This window comes from Megascapheus bottae, chromosome 25 (genome assembly GCF_031878675.1).
Source record: "Megascapheus bottae isolate mThoBot1 chromosome 25, mThoBot2.hap1, whole genome shotgun sequence".
NCBI lineage: Eukaryota > Metazoa > Chordata > Mammalia > Rodentia > Geomyidae > Megascapheus > Megascapheus bottae.
In genome coordinates, this window is record NC_143533.1 from 23,038,982 (window position 1) to 23,058,922 (window position 19,941).

Consider the following 19,941-nt stretch of genomic DNA (forward strand, 5'->3'; position numbering starts at 1 on the left):
GCCCCGACCCCGAGGCTCCGCCCCTAGGGCGCCAACTAGATCTCAGGCCGGGCTGGTCTTCCACCTCCCCCGCGGCGGCTGCTCGGGCGAGGCCGTTCCTCCCGAGTCTGCCTGGTTTTCGGCTGCCTCTTCCCCCGTCCCTCCCAGTGGAGGCCTCCTCTCCCCGCGGGGACGGCCATCTTCTTTGGCTTCGTCGGCTGCGGAACGGCACCGGCCCTTGGCTTCCGTACAAAATGGCGGCGCCCATCGACGTTGCGTCACATCCCGCCGCTGTCGCTCCCTATAGCGGCCGGAGACGAGTAGGCTTCTGGGACGAGGTGGCCGAGTGGTTAAGGCGATGGACTGCTAATCCATTGTGCTCTGCACGCGTGGGTTCGAATCCCATCCTCGTCGACGCCGCGCTTTTTCTTTGCTCGCAGCCCGCGAGCTCCTCCGTCGCCGCTGCACCGATCCTCATCTCTCCGTGGAGCCGACACAGCCCGCTGCTCCACTTGGGGCTCGCTGGTCAGACTCGCTTTTACAGAAAAGGGAGGGGAGCGAGCGCGCCCGGTGTCGCTTTTCGTGAAATCAATCCCGTATTAACCCTAGGAACTGATCCGGTGTTTGAACACTGGTCCGTCCACACCTAAGTTAACCTGGCTCCTCGGCTGAGAGCTTTCCGTTTCCGTGGACTCCTGACCCGGGGATGCAATACCCACCCTCACCGTGGAATGTCAGGTTCTCGTCCAGCCCGCAGCAGACAGGAGTTCCTGGTGACATGGGACATCATACAGGTAATATGACCTACAGGTAGATATTCCAGATATCTGCAGTATCCAGAGGGAATAAGAAGTTCGCAGGAAATGGTTACTTGAGGATCCCATGTCAGCTTAGGTGGCAAACCCTCTGGTAGCAATCTGCAGCTCCTCACTCTTTTCCTCTGCTTCCTACCAATTTTCCCCATCTATAACACTGGGTGTTTTTTTAATAAATAAAAAATTTAAAAAACCAACAACATGCCACATTACTTTAAAAAGGCTGAGAGGGAACTGCCTGACTCCGTAATAGCACGGAAATTCAAAAGAAGCTGCGGTTGAAGGCGTCGGGGCGCCACCTCCTGGATGCGATGACATTGTACTACTTGGGAAAGAGACTCAACTGATATTAGGTCGAGGAACCTTGGTCCCCCGCACAAATGCCATGCTGAACTACATCAGTACTCCTGCTCTCTCACTTCTCGGGTGCATGAAAATGAGTCTTTGTCCCCTGGATTCAGCTTTAAGGAAGACTCATTCCCCGTTGAGAACAAGGTTCTTGACAGACTGTCCAGTTGTTCTCCAACTGTCTTATTGTGTCAGCCCTGGGGCTTGAACTCAGGGACTTGCCCTGTCGCTTGACTTTTTCACTCAAGGTTCACACTACCATTTGATACAGATCCAGTTCCAGCATTTTGCTGGTTACTTAAAGATTTCATGCTGGGTGTGGTGCTTATAACCATAGCTACTCAGGAGGCTGAGGTTTGAGGATCAAGGTTCAAAGCCAGCCTGGGCACTAAAAAGTCTGAGAGACTCTTATCTCCAATTAATCACCAGACAACCAGAAATGGCACTGTGGCTAGGGCAGGGCAGGGCAGGGCAGTAGCCTTGAGCTGAAGAGCTCAGGGACAGCACCCAGGCCAAGTTCAAGTCCAATGACTGACCACCCCCCACTAAAAAAAGATAAGGATATCAGGGATTTTTCTGTCCTCTGCAGGCTAGCTTTGAGCCATGATGCTCAGCCTCCTGAGCAACTACGATTACACTGAGCCACCGGTACCCAGTGCCATTCCTCCTTTGATTGCCAGAACACTTTGACTTCACAGACCACCGTGTTCTCCATAACAGCAGGCCCCGTCATTTTTTTCTTAACTTTATGTACGTTTATTGTATGCTTCACATGCCATTACAGATTTCTTCTTCTGGTTCAGCAGTACATTTCTAACTTTTCAGTGTGGTAACATATATAGGTTAACTCAACCATGAGCGCTATGTTCAGGGACACATTTTGGATGCTTGGATACCCTGGGGGGGGGGACACTTAATTTACTTCCCATATAGAATCAGAGACTTGCTTAAATGTCTGCTACGTGTTTGAGTTTTACTGAGCATTGGTGTGCAGATGCTGCATTACGAATGGTCTCAGTATTAGGGAAGCTGGCTGGCTCCTGAGATGGGAACAGGATTTTCATCAAGTTGGGAATTGAGCATTCTCAGAGCTGTTTCTATTCCTTGTACTTTAGAATCAAAGCACACAGAAGCGTCAGTAGTCAGTGACTACAAGCCAGTCACTATCATTAGCTGAGAATTCCTAAAATCACTCTTCTTAGCTCAGGGCCTGGTCAGCATCCCTGAGCTTTTTTGCTCAGGACTAGTGCTCTACCACTTGAGACACTTCTGACTTTTTTGGTGTTTAATCCGAGACATCTCAGTTTCCTGCTCAGGCTGGCCTCAAACTGTGACCCTCCAGTCTCAGGCTTCTGAGTAGCTAGGCTCATAGGCATGAGCCACCAGCACCCAGCCCCCTCTTTTCCTGAGTCACTTTTCTTGCCTTATCTGTAGAACACACCTGTTCTCACATTGCCTCTTTACTGCCTCTACTGGGCAACTTCAAGCTTGCTTTGTTTTTTGGTTTTTTTTTTTTTTGGCCATTCCTGGGGCTTGAACACAGGGTCCGGGCAGTGTCCTTGGGCTTTTTCGAGGCTAGCTCTCTGCCATCTGAGCCACAGCACCAATTCTGGCATTTTCTGTGCGTATGTGGTACTGAGCCCTAGGCTTCGTGCATGTTAGGCAGGTACTCTACTGCTAGATAGCACTCCTGGCCCAAGCTTGCTTTTAAATGCCTTGTCTTGTGGGAAATCTATGCTGGCACTTACAGGCAGAATTGTGTCCCATCCTCACAGGTCCCCTCTGTACTTTGGACATCTCATCCTGTGTGTTCCATCCGAGGAATACAGCAAAGAGGAGTCTCTATATTCCAGCATTAAGAAACGTGTGCACCCAAGGCTGCGAGTGTGGCCTAGGGGTAGAGTGCTTGCCTAGCATGCATGAAGATTCAGGTCCGATTCCTCAGTACCACATACATAGAAAAAGCTGAAAGTGGTGCTGCGCCTCAAGGGGTAGAGCTCTAGCTTTGAGAAAGTCCAAGGACAGTGCTCAGGTCCTGAATTCAGTCACCAGGACTGGAAAAAAAAAAAAAAAAAGAAATGTGTGCACACAGTGGGTCACTGTCACCATCCAGAGGAGCAGTGGAGGAACATCAAATGGCTTCCCCTCCAGCCCACACCACTCCTGCTCACCGCTCTTGCCCACATGAGCGCGTGCATGCATGAGGAACCTGAAAGCAAACGCTTATGTCTCTTCTTAAGTGCTCCAAAGTAAGAAGGAGGGAGGGAGGGAGAAGGGGAGGGGAGAGTCTTGGGGTCATGTCCAGTACCAGCGCCCTCATGTGCTGAAAGGCACCCAACGCCAAAAGATGTAAAGAATATTTGTGAAGAACTCTCAATTCTACTCAGGAAGTCGAGATCAGAATAATAGTAGTTCAAGGCCAAGTGGAGCAAAAGGCCAGTGAGAGTGAGAACCCCATCTTAACACACAAGCTGGGAGGGGAGATATGCTCCTTTTTAGGTTTCTCTCCCAGCTGGGACGACGGCTGTGGACCACCACGCCCAGGAATCCCTCTACCCAGCCCTACCCCCCTACCCCCGCCAAAGAACAAGTTAGAAAATGAGATAGAAAAGGAATATATTTACAAACGAACAAAATTCCCGACTCCAGGTGGAAGGAGGAGGGACGGAGGTAGCAGGTATGAGGAGGCTTCATCAGAGCCCAGCCTCCCTCTTACAGAAACCCTGAGTACAAGTCTGGAGTCAGCTGCTGCCTCAAAGACCCTGGCACCACCCAAGCCGCAATTCCTCAGTCTTCTCGCCAGTCATCCTGTGCCCAGGGAGGCATGGGTGAGACATACTCAAAGTCTGGCCCCTTATAGCGGAGGGCATGCAGGAACATGACAAGATCCTGGGGCAATGGGTCCTGCCGCGCCAGGCGGCACTCGCTACACAGCGGGTCTGTCTCTTGATTCAGATCATCTGTTTCCGACGCCGTCCCTGGTGGGTCCAGATGCTCAGGGCCGGCCTCAATGACTCCATCTACCCCCTGGGCAGCTGTGGCCATCATTTCCGAGTTGTCCTTGGCCAACACTGAGGAGGGGGCTATCGGGTCTGAGGGTCCTGAGGAGAGGTCACCCTCACAGAGATCTAGCACTTCCAGGCCCTGTTTGGCCTGGTGCTCTGCAACCAGGTCGCGAAGCAGCTCCTCATCCGTCTTGGGAATGTGGCCTCCCCTGCCTCGGGAGGGACCCCAGGCAGATGAATTGTAAATGGGGTCATTGAGAATGGGGTGGCCCAAGAACTGGAGGTGGACGCGGATCTGATGGGTTCGGCCTGTGAGGGGCCGGCACCTGACCACACTCGAGTGTCCATTGTAGCTCAGCCTCTGGAACACCGTCTCACAGGGCTTACCCCGGGGGTCTACACGGCACACGCCCACTTTGTACGACACCACCAAGATCGGTTCCCGACAGGTCACTTCCTCCGTGGCAAACTCTCCTTCCACTCGGCACACGTATTCCTTCTCCAGCTACATGAAGAGGGAGAGAGCCAGCAAGTGGGCCTTAACTCATGAAATCCGAACAACGCATCATGAACAGACAAGATTCATACCTAGAGCCCCCTCTTGATAATTTTGTGATCCTGAGTAACCTCTTAATAAATCCCACTAACTCCCCTACAAAATGTGAGATGGTTAAGCCTGTTACCTCATAGTGCTGCTCTAAGCATCCTGTCAGTTAGGCTCTAGTATGTTGGTTCTAAGTCTGGCTATACTCCATAAGTCTCAAGACCAAATCACTACCAGGAAGCTCTTACTGAAGCCGAGATTATCAAGAATCTTCCCATCCAGCAGGCTCTCCTCAAAAATCTTCAAAACAAAACTCTGTCCACCTACCAAGGTCAAAACAGCAAACAACTAAATGAAGCAACTAATGCCACTTTTAAATTTTTGCCCCCATGGCACTGGGGTATGAACTCAACTTCAAGCTTGTTAGTTGGGCACTCTGAGATTCAGCAATGCCTCTATTCTGTTTTGACACTGAACTTTGAGAAAGGGTCTCTCACTTGGATCATGATCCACCTACTTCATGCTTCCCACTGTAACTGAAATGACCAGCGTCCACCACCACTCCCAGCCACTGGCTGAGAAGAGGACTGGTGTTTATGTCCAGGCTGGCCTCACACTGAGATCCTCTAGATCTCAAGTAACTAGGATTATAGGCATGAGCCACCAGCAACTGGTTCTAAAGATCTTTTGAAACACACAAGACAACCTGTCTTTGGCACTTTACGTGTCAGCAGTCATGAAAGTAGGAAGCCTGTCCAGATAAACATCAGACCTACAACTTTGTGGGGAACATTTCACAGAGCCCAGGAAGTGGCATGTAGAAGACAAAACCCTGGCTCACCTGCCGGTCCCGAACCTGCTCATGAATCCTCTCAGAGACAAGCGCTGTCTTGGCAAACATGAGCACCCCTGAGGTAAGACGGTCGAGCCGGTGCAGTGGGTGCAGCTCCTTCAGCTGGTGCTCCTTGCCCAGGATGAAGATGACTGTGTTGTGTCGGAAGCGGCCGCAGGGGTGAACAGGAATGGAGGAAGGCTTGTCTACAACCACCACGTCTTCGTTCTCCGCTAGCAGGCGAATGGGCTCTGCTGTGACTGGTGGCTCATGCCTGTGCACTGTGTTCCGCAAGAAATCGTTGTCCTATCAAAAACACACATACCCAGTTAGCCTGTGACAGTCAAGCCACCCCCAGGGACTCAGTTCCTTTGTGACAGATAGAATAGTCAGAGTATCTCCTTACACAGAAAAAGCAGGGCGTCAGTGTGATCTCAGCTTATACACACACACACACACACACACACACAGAAGCAGGTAACAGTCTTTTAAAAAGCACACAATAGTAATAATTATCTCTGGATCTTTGGGTGGTGAGATTATGAAATTTTGGGGGGTAGTTGCTAAGTTGTATGTTCCTTACAATGTAGCTCTTATTTTAAAAGTACAGGCTGTGGGGCCGGGAGATTGGCCTAGTGGTAGAGTGCTTGCCTAGCATGCACGAAGACGCAGGTTCGAGTCCTCAGTACCACATGTGTAGCAAAAAGCCAGAAGCAGTGCTGTGGCTCAAGTGGTAGAGCCCTAGCCTGGAGAAAATCCAGAAACAGTGCCCAGGTCCTGAGCCCAAGCCCAGGACTGGCAAATAAATAAATAAAGAAAGAAATCATGGCTCATTTGATAGAGAGCCAGCCAAGCAATGTAAGCAAGTGGGAGACCCTGAGTTCAAGTCCCTGTACTTGTTAAAAAGGGGGGGGGGAGAAAAAGTGAATTTCAGGAGGGAAAGCCTCTATAATTCATCACTCAAACTTTGAAACGACAACACCAAGTATTAAGTCCAGAGGTCTAGACCCTATATTATGATTAGTCACAAACTCACTAAATGCTTTTGGGACAGTCACTTAACTGGTTTAGACTTCAGTTTTATCTGTAAAATGCAAGGGATGGACCAGACCAGCTGTATTTCAAAACCAGGATGGGAAAGGAGATCCTCAAACACCAAAATGACCTCATCTCTCCACTGGTGAACAAGTAAACCGATAGAAATGTCTGGCACCTCTCAGGTGTGGTGGAATTAAAAAAAAAAAAAAAAAAGGTCAAGCCAGGTGCTAGTGGCTCACATCTGTAATCCTAGCTACTCGGGAGGCTCAGATCTGAGGACTGTGGTTTGAAGTCACCCTGGACAGGCAAATCAAGAAGGGGGTCAAAGCACTATACCAGGCAATTCTAGTCTCTATAGCTAATATTTCAAAACTCCTATTACCTACTAGGCTGTAAGGCAAACGGTTTGGAAATGGCACTGGTGCCCTGTCTGCGATGGTTCGGTGATACCTGCTCTGCAAGGCGGTCATCACTTAGAACTGAATCTCCAAGTTAAGTAAGACGCTTCCCTGTGTACCTGATGACAGTTAAGAACTCACAAATGAGAGTCTCAATTAGTGTGAATGGAGACTTATGATGCCAGGTAGAAAGTGAACCGATGCCCTTGTCACAGGGTAAGTGTATAAAAGGGGAATCTCCATTTCTTTCCTTCGGAAACAAGGAGCTGCCCAGATAGGTTGAGTTGGGATGCCCACATAGGCTGTCTCCCCATGGAGGTGGGGGTGGGGGTGGTGAGAGGAAGCTCACCCTAACAGGTGAACATGAAAACGCTTCTCAATATCAAAACGGTAATGACACAATCAGCACAGTAGCATTAGCAACCTGTGCCCTACTAAGTCGAGGGTGGCGGAAGAGATACCAAAAAAAGAAGAAAACTCCTTTCTCTGGTCGCTTCTGGGGGGGCCCCAAGGGACTCCACCTTGAGCACGATGTCCAGATCCCGTACCGGCTCCTCGTTGAGGTGCAGACGGCCGGCCCGGATGGCGGCTTCGTAGTAGGCCAGCGGCTGGGCTCGGAACTCGGTGCTGAAGACGTGCTGCAGGCTGCGGCCCACCCAGCGGCCTTTACAGTAGGTCCGGAAGTCAAAGAAATAGGGCCGCACCTTGCGCAGGCCTCCCTCGAAGTAGTAGCTGGTCTCGGCGAAGTGCTCGTCGCCGAAGCTGACCCCCGTCCGCCGCTTCTTCGGGGGCGGCACCACGCGCTCCCCGGCGCCGCCCCGTCGCTTCTTCCGCTTGCCCGGGTCGGGGGCCGCGGCCGGAGCCGCAGCCGCAGCCGGAGCCCGCTCGTCCGCCTCCCCCGCCGGCTCCCGGGCCCCCGAGCCGCAGCCCGCCACGCCGTTGTGCTGTGCCACAGTCCCCGGCCCGCCTTCTGCCTCCGCTCCCGGGGAGAGCGCCTCCGCCATGGGCGTCCCACAGCCGCCCCGCGTCCGGGCAAAGCTGAGGGGCCGCGAGGTCCAGCAGCGCCAACCCAGGACGCCGAGCCAGGCGCGCGGGCCCGGCCGCATGTCTGCGCAGCCGCATTACGGCGCGACCCCGCCGCGCCGGGGGTCGCGGCTTGATGGTGTCACCAGGCAGCAGCCAATCGGAGAGGCGCACGGCTAAGGCGGGAATCGGTGGTGATCCTGCGCGCTCCGCCTGGACGGGCTGGAGGAGGGAGGCTGCAGCCGAGGGCGCGGGCGGCTCACGCCGAGCTCCTCGCCACCCGGGAGGCTGAGGGCTGAGGATGGACGTTCACAGCCAGCCTGGGCAGAACACCGAGAAGAGTTCACGTCGGGGCTGCATGGGAACCTGGCGAGGAGCCCGCGTGGAGGCCACGCAGGTCCGGCCAGCCTGGATTGACACTGCAGGAAGCCGGGCCAGTCTGATTAAGTTCTTTGCCTAAGCCCTCCTACCTGGTGAGTGGCTTTGAGTATGGGAACCCAAATCGTTTGCTCTAAATCTGGTGCTCTCTTCGTGCTTATGTGCATATGGACAAATATTCCTTTATTCAACAAATTAAAAAAAAAAGGAAAGAAAACTCTGAGAGATTCCCATCTCTAATCAATCAGCAAAAAGCCTGCAGTGGAGCTGTGTGGCTCAAGAGGTAGAGGGCTGGCTAGCCTGGACGGGGGAGGGGGGCACGGAGACTCAGAAACAGCGCTCAGACCCTGAGTTCAAACCCCTTCACTGACACACACACAATGCTTGAAAGTACTTTATTTAAAACTAAACTAAAACACAACAACAAAAATCTGACCAGAATCTTCTTTGCATACAACAAAAATCACATTATATGTATTTCACATAATTATTTTTCTCATGCTGCATTTCCCAGGGCATCAGGCACTCTACCACTGAACTACACACTCCAGTCTCATTGTTTACATTCATTTATTCGTGTACTGTGACAGTATTGGGGTTTGATCAGGTCTCTGAATTTGCTAAGCAGAGCTCTACACTTGAACTTTGCTCCCAGGTCCAATTGTATACTTAAAAGAATGGTGTTATGTCCAGCACTGATGACTCACCCCTGCTGGTACTAGGTCTTGAACTCACAACCTATCTTTACATTTATCTCCCTTAGCTTTTTCATTCAAGGCTAACATCCTACCACTTGAGACACAGTTCCACTTTCAGTTGTTGTTGCTACTTGGAGATCAAAGTCTCACTTTAATTTCCTGCTGGATTTGATCCTCAAAGATCAGATCTCATCCTCAAACTAGGATTACAAGCATAAGCTATAACTGTCATGGTTGCCCCAATCTTTTTTTTTTTTTTTTTTTTTTTTTTTTTTTTGCCAGTCCTGGGCTTGAGCTCAGGGTCAAGACTCTACCACTTGAGCCTCAGCACCACTTCTGGCTTTTTTCTATGTATGTGGTACTGAGGAATCGAACCCTGGTCTTCATGCATGCTAGGCAAGCACTTTAACCACTAGGCCAAACTCCCGGCCCACTTCTGGCTTTTTCTATGTATGTGATACTGAGCAATGGAACCCGGGTCTTCAAGCATGCTAGGCAAGCACTCTACCACTAGGCCAAACTCCCAGCCCGATAGTTTTTTTTTTTTTTTTTTTTTTTTTTTTGCCAGTCCTGGTCTTAAGCTCTGTCCTGGTCTTGAGCACTGTCCTTGGATTTTTCTCAAGGCTAGAGCTCTACCACTTGAGCCTCAGCACCACTTCTGGCTTTTTCTAAGTATGTGGTACCAAGGACTCGAACCCGGGTCTTCGTGCATGCTAGGCAAGCACTCTACCACTAGGCCAAACTCCCGGCCCCCTGATAGTTTGTTTTTTAAAGGGCTTTAGGGATCAGAAAGATCTCCAATGACCAAGAAAAACCAAAGGTCATCAGGCACTGGTAGCTCACCCCTGTAAGCTCATATCTAAGGATTGTGGTTCAAAGCCAGCCCTGGAAAGTCCAATCAACCACCAGAAAAGTGGTGCCATTAGATCAGGTGGTAAAGTGCTAGCCTTAAGCAAAAGGAGCTTAGGGTCACCACCCAGGCCCAGAGTTCAAGGCCCAGGACCAGCTAAAGGAGGAAAAAAGAAAAGAAAAAGTAAAGGTCTTCAACATTGGATTTCCCTTCCCAAACAGCCAATCAGTAGATGAATGGCTGGAACGCTCAGATCTCCACGGAATCAACCCCACGCCTGGGAGAGGAAGTCGTTTCCCCAGCAACCGCAGCCCCGCCCATCGCTCCTCCCTCTCCCCGCCCTCTGCGCCTGCTTCCCTCCAACTGGCCAATCAACGCGCGGCGCGTCACGGGGCCGCGCAGCAATTGGAGGGCTCCTGGCTCCGTCACCCGGCGGCACCACCCCTCCTGTTTCTTCCTGCCTGCCTGCCGAAGCCGGGAGCCGAGCGTTGGCTTGCTGCGGGGCAGGCCGTTGCGGTAGGTGAGCGGGGCCCGGGGAGCCCAGCGTTGGGTGATCTCTTCTCTAGGCCCCCGAAAACCCCCGACAGTGTCAACGAGCCGAGCCATCCCGCCTGGCCAGTCCTGGAGTTTGCGGAGACTGAGGCCCGGGGTCTGGACACGGGTTCCGGACGCCCTGCGTGTGCGGGGGGGGGGGGGGGGTGCGGACTCCGTGGGGAGCAGAGTTTGGGGTAGGGCGTGTTAAGACTTGGGGACGCTGTGACATAGCTTGTCCCGCCGGCTTGGGGACCTTGCCCTGGTTGAACTCGTCACCCCGGATTTCTGGAAAGCTTGCCCTACCTAGGCAGTCTTCCTGATTCCTCAGGCCTTTCTTGAAAGGGGGTGTCGCCCTATCAGGTGGCCCTGACAGGGGCCACCCTGAGGTGTGTGGGTGGCCCTACCATGTGTCCTTGCTTTCACTATATTTCTCAAACACGCAGAGTACTAGTGCGGAGTCAACATGAGGATTTTTGGCTCAGAACACCATATACAGTAATGTACACCTGAGCAAGCTACCAACTGAGCCTCAGTTTCTCCTCCTCCTCCTGCCTCCCCTCCCTTTCTTTGCCACCTCTTCTTTTTTTTTTGAGACAGGGTACTACTTTGGAGTGTAAGATGGTATCGACTCAGCCTCTTGAGTGCTGGTTTTGCAGGCATGCATCACCAGGCCCAGCTTCTTCATCTTTTTTTTTTTTTTTTTTTTTTTGGAGGGGGAGGGGTATGGGGCTTGAACTCTGGGCCTGGGCGTTGTCCCTGAGCTCTTCAGGCCAAGGCTACCGCCCTACCCTTGAGCCACAGCCCCACATCGCATTTTCTGGAGATTAATTGGAGTCTCATGGCTTTGTAGTGCCCCAGCTGGCTTTGAACCTGACTTTGAACTGAGATCCACAGATCTCAGCCTCTTGAGAAACTGGGATTACAGGCGTGAGCCTCCGTGCTCAGCAGCCTCAGCATGGGGCTTAAACTCGGGGCCTGGGCACTGTCCCATCACTCCTAACTTTTTGGTGGTTAACTAGAGCTAAGAGTCTCACAACTTATCAGCCCAGGATGGCTTTGAACCATGATCCTCAGATCTCAGCCTCCTGAGCAGCTAGGATTGCAGGCGTGAGCCACTGACACCTGACTCTTCATCTTTAAATTGATGAAAATACCAAGCTATCTATAACCAAGCACTGGTGGCTCATGCCTGTAGTTGGAGCTGCTCAGGAGGGTGAGATCTGAGGATCTGGAGTTCAAAGCCATCCTAGGTAGGATTAACAAGCAAAAATCCAGAAGCAGAAGTGTGGCTCAAGTGGAACCACACTAGCCTTGAGCAAAAAAGCCAAGCAAGAACATGCAGAAGCCCTGAGTTCAAGCCCCAGTAAGTCCTCATGCACACAGAAACTCTTTCTTTCTCTCTCTCTCTCTCTCACTCACACACACATACACACACAATATAAAATAAAAGCCAAGCCAGTACATGAAACAAGCACTGAGACATTAAGCTTCAGTGGACATATTTTACCAACTAGCAGTCATACGATCTTCAAGTGCATGGGACAATACAAAGATCTGTTGTCTGCCGTCAGAATTTAATTGAATGAGAGCGGTGGCATTTTGAAAATCTTTAGAGGAAAAAGTCAGCTAGTTGTATATACTAGCAATATCCTAGATCTTATGGGGGTTTTGTTGTTGTTGTCGTTTGCCAGTCCTGGGGCTTGATCTCAGGGCCTGAGCACTGTCCTTGGGCTTTCTCAAGACTAGAGCTCTACCACTTGAGCCACAGAGCCATTTCTAGCTTTTTTTCTATGTATGTGGTACCAGGGACTCAAACCCGGGTCTTCACGCATGCTGGGCAAGCGCTCTAGCACTCTACCACTTGAGCCACAGCTTCACTTCTGGCTTGTTGGTGACTCATTGGAGGTAAGAGTCTCATGGACTTATGGCCTCCTGCTGGCTTTGAACTATGATCCTCAGATCTCAGCCTCCTGAGTAGCTAGGACTACAGGCATAAGCGTACATAAAAGACATTGTTTTTTAAGTTTTGTTAAGAGAAACTGTAAAAGCCTGTTTCCTTTCTTCAATCGATAAATGTGAGTAACACATACTTAATCTGGTGTCCTCAGAACTGGGCCTTACTGACTTGAACTTGTGTTTTCCACCTCAGATTCCAAATGAAAATGTTGGAGAATGTAGACTCTCGTGCCGCCTTGAGGTCTGGCAGCGATCTCTGGGCTGAGATCTGCTCCTGTCTGCCGGATCCTACACAGGATGATGTTGCCAGCAACGCATTCTCCGACTCCTTCATGGATTCCTGCCCCATAGGCGAGGGACAGCGGGAGACAGCAGCCTTTGCAGCCCAGCCAGCTATAAAGCCCTGGGCTCCCTTGCAAGATTCAGAAGTGTATTTAGCCTCTCTAGGTAAGGGAGATAGCTTGCATGCTCATTTTTATTCGATTTTCTCTTCTTTTTGTTGTACTAGAATTCAGGGCCTCAACTGCTACATGGACAGTATACACTTGAACCACACCAGTCCCCCCCCCCTTTCTTAAATTCAGAAGCTAGCAGGGTACCCACCAGTGGCCCACGCCTGTAATCCCAGCTGCTCAAGAAGCTGAGATCTCAAAGCCAGCCTTGAGTAGCAAAGTCTGTGAAACTCTTATCTCCATTTAACCAGGAAAATACCCCAAGTGGAGCTGTGGCTCCACTGATATAGCTTGAGCAAAACATTTCAGGGACAGTGCACAACCCTGAGCTCAAGCTCCAGGAATGGCTTGCACATGTACACACACACACACACACACACACACACACACACACACACACACACACACACACAAAAGCTTGGTGTCCATGACTCAACACCTGTAATTCTAGGTACTCAAGAGGCTGAGATCCAAGGATCACAGCTCAAAGCCAGTCCACTCAGGAATTTCTGGAGACTATTATCTCCAGTTAGCCACAAAAAGCCAGAATTGGTGCTGTGGCTCAAGTTGTAGAATGCTAGCTTTGAGCAAAAGAGCTCACAGGCAGTGCCCAAGCCCTGAGTTCAAGCACCAGAATAGGCACACGCACACACACACACACACACACACAAAGACATTTACCTCTCCTCTGCAGACATATGTAACTTAACACTGGTGGTGCATTCTGAGACACGTTTTACCAGATGATTTTGTCATTTTTGGAAGGTATATCAGTGGACTCGTTAAGATAGCGATGACTTCACTAGGTGATAAATCTTGAGATACATTTTGTCACTATGTGATAAATCACCTTGAGGTACAATGTGTGTCCTTGACTGAGACATTGTAATGTGATCTGGGACTGAGCCCCAGTGGTGGGCAAGATCCAAGGTAAGGCAGAAAGTAAATGGGGCATCCTTCTCATGTTCTGAAAAAGGGAAAATACATTCTACAATTGTCCTTGAAACGGAAAGTGGAAAGTACATTAAACCTCTACATCGAGAAACCATATGGGTCACTCTCAAAGCAAGTGCAAGGGTTTTGCTTCTGTTAGGCTCTGACATCCAGGTAATTCTTTTAGAACCTTGGAAGATTCTTTTTCTTTCTTTCTTTCTTTTTGGTCAATTGTGGGGCTTGAACATTGGGCCTGGGCACTGTCCCTGAGCTCTTCAGCTCAAGGCTACCGCTCTATCCCTTGAGTAGAGTGCCACTCCTGGTTTTCTAGTGGTTAATTGGAGATAAGAGTCTCATGGTCTTTAGTCCCTGGGCTGGCTTGAACCTCAGTCCTCAGATCTCAGCTTCCCTCAAGAAGCTAGCTAGGACTACAGGCGTGAGCCACCACACCTGGCTAGATTTTCTTTCTTTCTCTCTTTCTTTCTTTCTTTCTTTCTTTCTTTCTTTCTTTCTTTCTTTCTTTCTGTCTGTCTGTCTGTCTGTCTGTCTGTCTTTCTGTCTGTCTGTCTTTCTTTTTTTCTTTGCTTATTTATTTGCCAGTTCTGGGACTTGAACTCAGGACCTGGGCACTGTCCCTAGCCTCTCTGCTCAAGGTTAGCACTCCACCACTTGAGCCACAGCACCACTTCCAACTTTTTCTGAGAAGTTTATTGGGGATAAAGAGTCTCATGGACTTTCCTGCCTGGGTTGGCTTTGAACCACAATCCTCAGATCTCAGCCTCCTGAGTAGCTAGGATTACAGGCGTGAGCCACTGGCGCCCAGCTAAATCAAGAATTTAATCACACATAGAGATCTTAAAGGTCTGTTACTGTCGGGTTCTCCTCAAGTCAATTTCAGTGTCTGATGAACCATGGGTGGTTCATCATGTTCTCTGGTTCTTTCTCATGAGGTGCGGAAAGCACTTCATGTCACTGTACCAAGAAGAAAAAGCAATGAGTCCTCAGAGACATTATTCTCAAGGAGTTGAATAAAAGATGATAGTATACACATGTCATGCCAGGGAAAACCAGCATTCTTTACAGAAATACCTGCTGGGCGCCTGTGATTCCAAGGAAACATGCCATTGTTCCATTGATTTATTTATGAGATTCTATGGCTTTTCCTTTTTCTGGGGCTAAATATTTATTCCATACAATACACGATGAGGCTATTTTGAAGGGGAAAAAAATGGTATGTTCAATCTTCTTTGGTTTGCCTTAAAAAAAAAAAAAAACTGGGTTCCAGCTGGGTGCAGTAGAAAACCAGAAGTGGCGCTGTGACTCAAGAGTAGGGTAATAGCCTTAAGCTGAAGAGCTAGGGACAGTGCCCAGGCTAAGTCCAAGCCCCATGACCAACAACAACAACAAAAAATTGGGTTTCTCTCTGGGCCCTAGTGGCTCACACATATAATCCTTGCCACTCACAGGCTGAGATCTGAGGACTGTGTTTGGAAGCTAGCCTAAGCAGGAAAATCTATCAGAAAGCCAGAAGTAGAGATTTGACTCACATGATAGAGCACTAGCTTTGAGCAAAACCCTTGTCTACCAACCATAAAACCCTAAGTTCAAATCCCATTACCACACACACAACTTGCAAAGGGGCCAGGAGTTTGGCCTAGTGGTAGAGTGCTTGCCTAGCATGCACAAAGACCTGGGTTTGATTCCTAGCTACCATATACAAAGAAAAACACTGGAAGAGGTGCTGTGGCTCAAGTGGTAGAGTTCTAGCCTTGAGAAAAAACCAAGGACAGTGCTGAGGTCCTGAGTTCAAGGCCCAGGACTGGCAAAAAAACAAAAATTCTTGCAGGGCCATGTGAATGGCCCTCAGCAGTGAGAGAATTACTAGGTTGTCACTTTGCATTTCAGATGTGGCTAACACTTTATTTCACACTCCCTTTCGTACGAAGCTCTTTTTTTTGGGGGGGGGGGGGGATTCAGTCCTGGAGCATGAACTCTGGGCCTGGGTACTGTTCCTGAGCTCTTTGCTCAAGGCTAGCACTCTACCACTTTGAGCCACAGCACCACTTCCAGTTTTGCCTTTTCCAGTTTTCTGGTGGTTATTTGGAGATAAGAATCTCATGGACTTTCCTGCCCTGGGCTGGCTTTGAACTGAGATCCTGAGATCTCAGTGGCATGAGCCACCAGCACTAAGCTCTACTTCTATTCCTGGTAGAGAAAAAACTGAGGAGAATCAAAGGCTTGAATGAAGAAGTGACTTCCAAAGACATGCTTCGAACCTTGGCCCAAGCCAAAAAGGAGTGCTGGGATCGATTTCTCCAGGAGAAGCTAGCATCAGAGTTCTTTGTGGATGGACTTGACTCTGATGAGAGGTAATTGATTCCCGGGCTACTTCCTAGTCTATTTGTTTGTTTGTTTTCTTTTGTGCTGGTTTGTGGGCTTGAACTCAGGATCTGGATATTTTCTGTTCAACGCTAGTACTCCACCGCTTTGAGGGACAGCTCCACTTCTGGTTTTTGGGTGGACTTCCCTGCCTGGGCTGGCATCAAGTCAGTCACCATCCTCTGACCTCAGCCTGTTGTGTAGCTAGGATTACAGATGTGAGGCACGAGGCTTGTTTTAATGTATTTCTTTTCTTTTCTTTGGCTAGTCCTGGGGCTTAAACTCAGGGCCTGAGCACTGTGCATGGGCTTTCTCAAGGCTAGCACCCTACCACTGGAGCCACAGCACCACTCCAGCTTTTGTCTGCATATGTGGCACCAAGGAATTGAACCTAGGGCTTCCAGCATGCTAGGCAAGCACTCTACTGCTAGGACATGCTCCCAGCCCCATTTTACTGTATTTGAGATCCTTAGGATGGGGGTGGGACCATGCATCTGCCAATCACCCTTTCCTACTCTACACAGGCAAACAAAAAGAGCCATTCCTTGGAGGTGGGGATGTTTGGTGCTTAGAGCTTCTGTTCTGGGGACTTCCTGTGGGAATAGACTAAAAATCCCCAACACACACGCACGCACGCACGCACGCACGCACGCACGCACGTACATACTACTGCATGCCAATAAATGAGTACTATATATCATTGAGCCCAGGCCCCTTAGGTATGAGAGGGTTAGAGGTGCGCGGGTTTCTGCCTCGCTACTAATTTGGTTTCTATTTGAGTGTTTCTTGACAGCTTCGCTCCAGATCTTCAGGGTGAGGAAGAAAAAGACTGAGGAATCAGGTCTCCAGCTATTCTCATGGAGCCTTCAGAGGCTCTGCATTCGCAGGGTGCCTGCTAGGGGGTAAATTATGCCTGGAAGTTGCCAAGCCACACAGCTGTCAGAGGATGCCAGGATGCCATTCTTCCCATATGAGCAGCAAATCAAAACCACTGTCGGGAGAAACGGGAGGTGGGCGGGAGCAGAGGACACTGAGCTCTCATGTTAGCAATGAATGGAGATCGGACACAGCCACCCTTCCCTTCTGCTCTCTCCTAGCACCCTGGAACATTTCAAGAGGTGGCTGCAGCCAGATAAAGTGGCCATCAGCACAGAGGAGGTGCAGTATCTGATCCCTCCGGAATCACAGGTGGAGAAGCCAGCCGCCACGGATGACAAGCCACCGGCAGCAGAGCAATAAATGACACGGCCCGGCCAGCGCAGCTGTCTGGGGTCCAGAGGGAAATGAGGAGCGTTTGGTGGTGGCAGCGCAACAGCAAGGAGAGAACTCCAGAAGGGACAGAGCTCAAACTTCCACCCCGCAAAGCAAACGGGACTGACTCCGGGCACGCAGGTGCGGTTGCCTCAGATGGGCAGACTGACCCAGTGCCTGCCAGGCCCAGACACTCTTCTCTTGTGTGTGCCACAGTTCACCTGTCTGAGCAAGTGGTAGCGAGTCAGGGATCTGACTGAGAACAGAGTTGACGGTGCCTGGAGACCCAGAGGCCTAAGTTAAATGAGCCAGATTCTCTCCTCGCCTCTTCTGGGTATTCATGCCCAGGGTCCAAGGATTTCCTTGATGCATTGTCAGTCGTGGGTGGGGCCAAGGGAGGGGAAAATGAGCGTGTGCGGCCACTCTGACAGGTCCACAATGAGGACAGGGGCTCTGGGGACACGGGGTTTTCCCTTGTCTGGTTTATTCCCTGAGGAGAAAATGGGTGAAAGAAGTGTGAAAATGTAGGTGGTTGAACCTCTGTAGATATTTTTGGTTTCATGCACGGCGTCCCCCCCCCCACCCAGTTTTCCACCGGGTACCACACCCCTGTTTGGCACTCTTGCCTGTGCTACACTTGCTCCTTCCCCAGCCTTCCTGCCTATAGCTGCAATTCTTGTTTATTGTATTCTTGTTCAAATAAATGTTTAAACTAAGCATCGTCTCTCTATGAAAGCTTTTCTTCCCAGGTGCCAGTGGCCTAAGCCTATAACCCTAGCTACTCAGGAGGGGAAAAAAAAATCTGAGGATCATAGTTCAGAGCCAGCCAAGGCAGGCTGACACTTTCTCAGTTAACCATCTAAAAACCAGAACAGGACTGGGGATGTGGCTTAGAGGCAGAGTGCTTGCCTAGCCTTGATGAAGTCACACAGTACCATATAAACGGAAAAAGGCAGAAATGGTACTTTGGCTCAATCAGTAGAGTGCTAGCCTTGAGTACAGAGAGGCTCAGGGACAGAGTCTAGTCCCTGAGTTCAACCCCCAGGACCAGCAAAAAAAAAAAAAAAAAAGCTGGTGCAGTAGTTCACGCCTGTAATCCTAGCTACTCAGGAGGCTGGGATCTGAGGATCAAGGTTCAAAGCCAGCCCAGGGACTAAAGAGTCCGTGAGACTCTTATTTCCAATTAATTACCAGAAAACTGGAGTGGGGAGAGCTTTATCACCCGTCACTGTCTGTCTGTCTGTCTATCTGTCTTTGTTGGCCGGTCCTGGGGCTTGAACTCAGGGTCTAAGCACTATCTTTGGACACTTTTTGGCCAAGGCTAGCACTCTGCCACTTGAGCCACAGACCACTTCCAGCGTTTTCTGAGTATGTGGTACCGAGGAATTGAAGCCAGGGCTTCATGCATGCTAGGCAAGCACTCTACCACTAGGCTACGCTCCTGGCTCCATTTTCTTTCTTTATTTGGTCCATCGTGGGTCTTGAACGAAGGGCTCGGGTGCCATCCCTAAGCTCCTTTTGCTCAAGGCTAGCATGCACCCACTTTGAGCCACAGCTCCACTTCCGGTTTTCTGGTGGTTAATTAGAGATGAGTCTCAGGGCCTTTCCTGCAAGGTCTGGCTTTGAACTGAGATGCTCAGATCTCAGCCTCTTGAGTAGCTAGGATCACTGGCATGAGCCACAGGCCCCCGGCCTCACCCTTCACTTTCTTCCTTCCATGTAGCCTCAGTGAAACAAAGTTGGAACACATATTTAGGGCTAACCCACAGAACCAGCAAAGTGTAATTAGCAACAGAAGCAACGCAGTAATGACCTCCCATACCCCAGGGACCCAGGGGATGAGCCAGGGCAGAAAGCTAGCTGCCTGGCACATACGCACGTCACCCAGAGTTGGGCAGGGGCAGGGCAGGAATGACACAGCTTCTATCTTCTAACTGCTCCAGAAATAGACTCAGGACGTGGGCACAGTGGATCAACAAAACTCGTGCCAGCTGTTGCCAAGTGTTCCTCTCCCCGAAGGCCAGAAGATGTCCTGGAGATACTTCTGGATCTCTGGAATCGCGCCCCCCCCCATCCCCAGTACACCCAGCCACAGCACACAGTGAAGACTCCCTTCAAAATTCAAAACTAGGGGCTGGGAGTGTGGCCTAGGGGTAGAGCGCTTGCCTAGCATGCATGAAGACCCGGGTTTGATTCCTCGGTACCACATACATAGAAAAAAGCCGAAGTGGTGCTGTGGCTCAAGTGGTAGAGCTCTAGCCTTGAGAAAGTCCAAGGACAGTGCTCAGGCCCTGAGTTCAAGCCCCAAGACTGGCAAAAAAAAAAATTCTTAGCCTGCTACATCCTGGCCCAGCGCAAGCACCCATACACACCCTCTTTGCCCTAGAGAAGCCCCAGACTCCACTCACCCCAACTTCATCCGATGTTTCTCACCTGTCTGTGGTATGAAATGGGGATTGAAATGAACATCTCTCTTCCCTCCCTCCCTCGCCTTCACCCCACATTCTTACCTGGTTCTAATTGGTTGT

The 19,941-nt window shown here is 50.4% G+C and overlaps 2 protein-coding genes and 1 non-coding gene across 4 annotated transcripts; 2 read left to right on the plus strand and 1 right to left on the minus strand.

The window, feature by feature from the left end:
• The first annotated feature begins 311 nt into the window (after nt 1–311).
• Nucleotides 312–393, plus strand: Trnas-gcu (transfer RNA serine (anticodon GCU)). The gene has a single exon. It is a non-coding gene; the product is annotated as a tRNA-Ser (tRNA).
• A 3,348-nt stretch (nt 394–3,741) lies between these two features.
• Rpusd2 (RNA pseudouridine synthase domain containing 2) lies at nt 3,742–8,048 on the minus strand. 2 transcript variants are annotated; one of them, XM_090357774.1, is made up of 3 exons: nt 7,508–8,048; nt 5,533–5,829; nt 3,742–4,652 (listed from the first exon to the last, which is right to left on the minus strand). In XM_090357774.1, the coding sequence occupies exons 1-3, from the start codon at nt 7,961–7,963 to the stop codon at nt 3,930–3,932; spliced, it is 1,476 nt and encodes a 491-aa protein (XP_090213900.1). In that variant the 5' UTR covers nt 7,964–8,048; the 3' UTR covers nt 3,742–3,929. The 2 variants fall into 2 exon arrangements, with proteins under 2 accessions (XP_090213900.1, XP_090213899.1); XM_090357773.1 differs by having other exon boundaries at nt 7,481–8,048.
• A 2,095-nt stretch (nt 8,049–10,143) lies between these two features.
• Ccdc32 (coiled-coil domain containing 32) lies at nt 10,144–18,129 on the plus strand. The gene is made up of 4 exons (XM_090318605.1): nt 10,144–10,424; nt 12,592–12,845; nt 15,996–16,152; nt 17,260–18,129. The coding sequence occupies exons 2-4, from the start codon at nt 12,599–12,601 to the stop codon at nt 17,399–17,401; spliced, it is 546 nt and encodes a 181-aa protein (XP_090174731.1). The 5' UTR covers nt 10,144–10,424; nt 12,592–12,598; the 3' UTR covers nt 17,402–18,129.
• Nucleotides 18,130–19,941: the final 1,812 nt, after the last annotated feature.

Bases quoted from the DNA above. Each gene is read 5' to 3' on its own strand.
- Rpusd2 (XM_090357773.1), bottom strand. From the start codon at position 7,963: ATGGCGGAGGCGCTCTCCCCGGGAGCGGAGGCAGAAGGCGGGCCGGGG. The intron at 5,830-7,480 runs GTGGAGTCCCTT...TGTTTTTGATAG, and splicing joins ATCTGGACATCGTGCTCAAG to GACAACGATTTCTTGCGGAA. The intron at 4,653-5,532 runs GTGAGCCAGGGT...CTCTTCATGTAG, and splicing joins AGCAGGTTCGGGACCGGCAG to CTGGAGAAGGAATACGTGTG.
- Ccdc32 (XM_090318605.1), top strand. From the start codon at position 12,599: ATGAAAATGTTGGAGAATGTAGACTCTCGTGCCGCCTTGAGGTCTGGC. The intron at 12,846-15,995 runs GTAAGGGAGATA...TATTCCTGGTAG, and splicing joins AGTGTATTTAGCCTCTCTAG to AGAAAAAACTGAGGAGAATC. The intron at 16,153-17,259 runs GTAATTGATTCC...GCTCTCTCCTAG, and splicing joins GGACTTGACTCTGATGAGAG to CACCCTGGAACATTTCAAGA.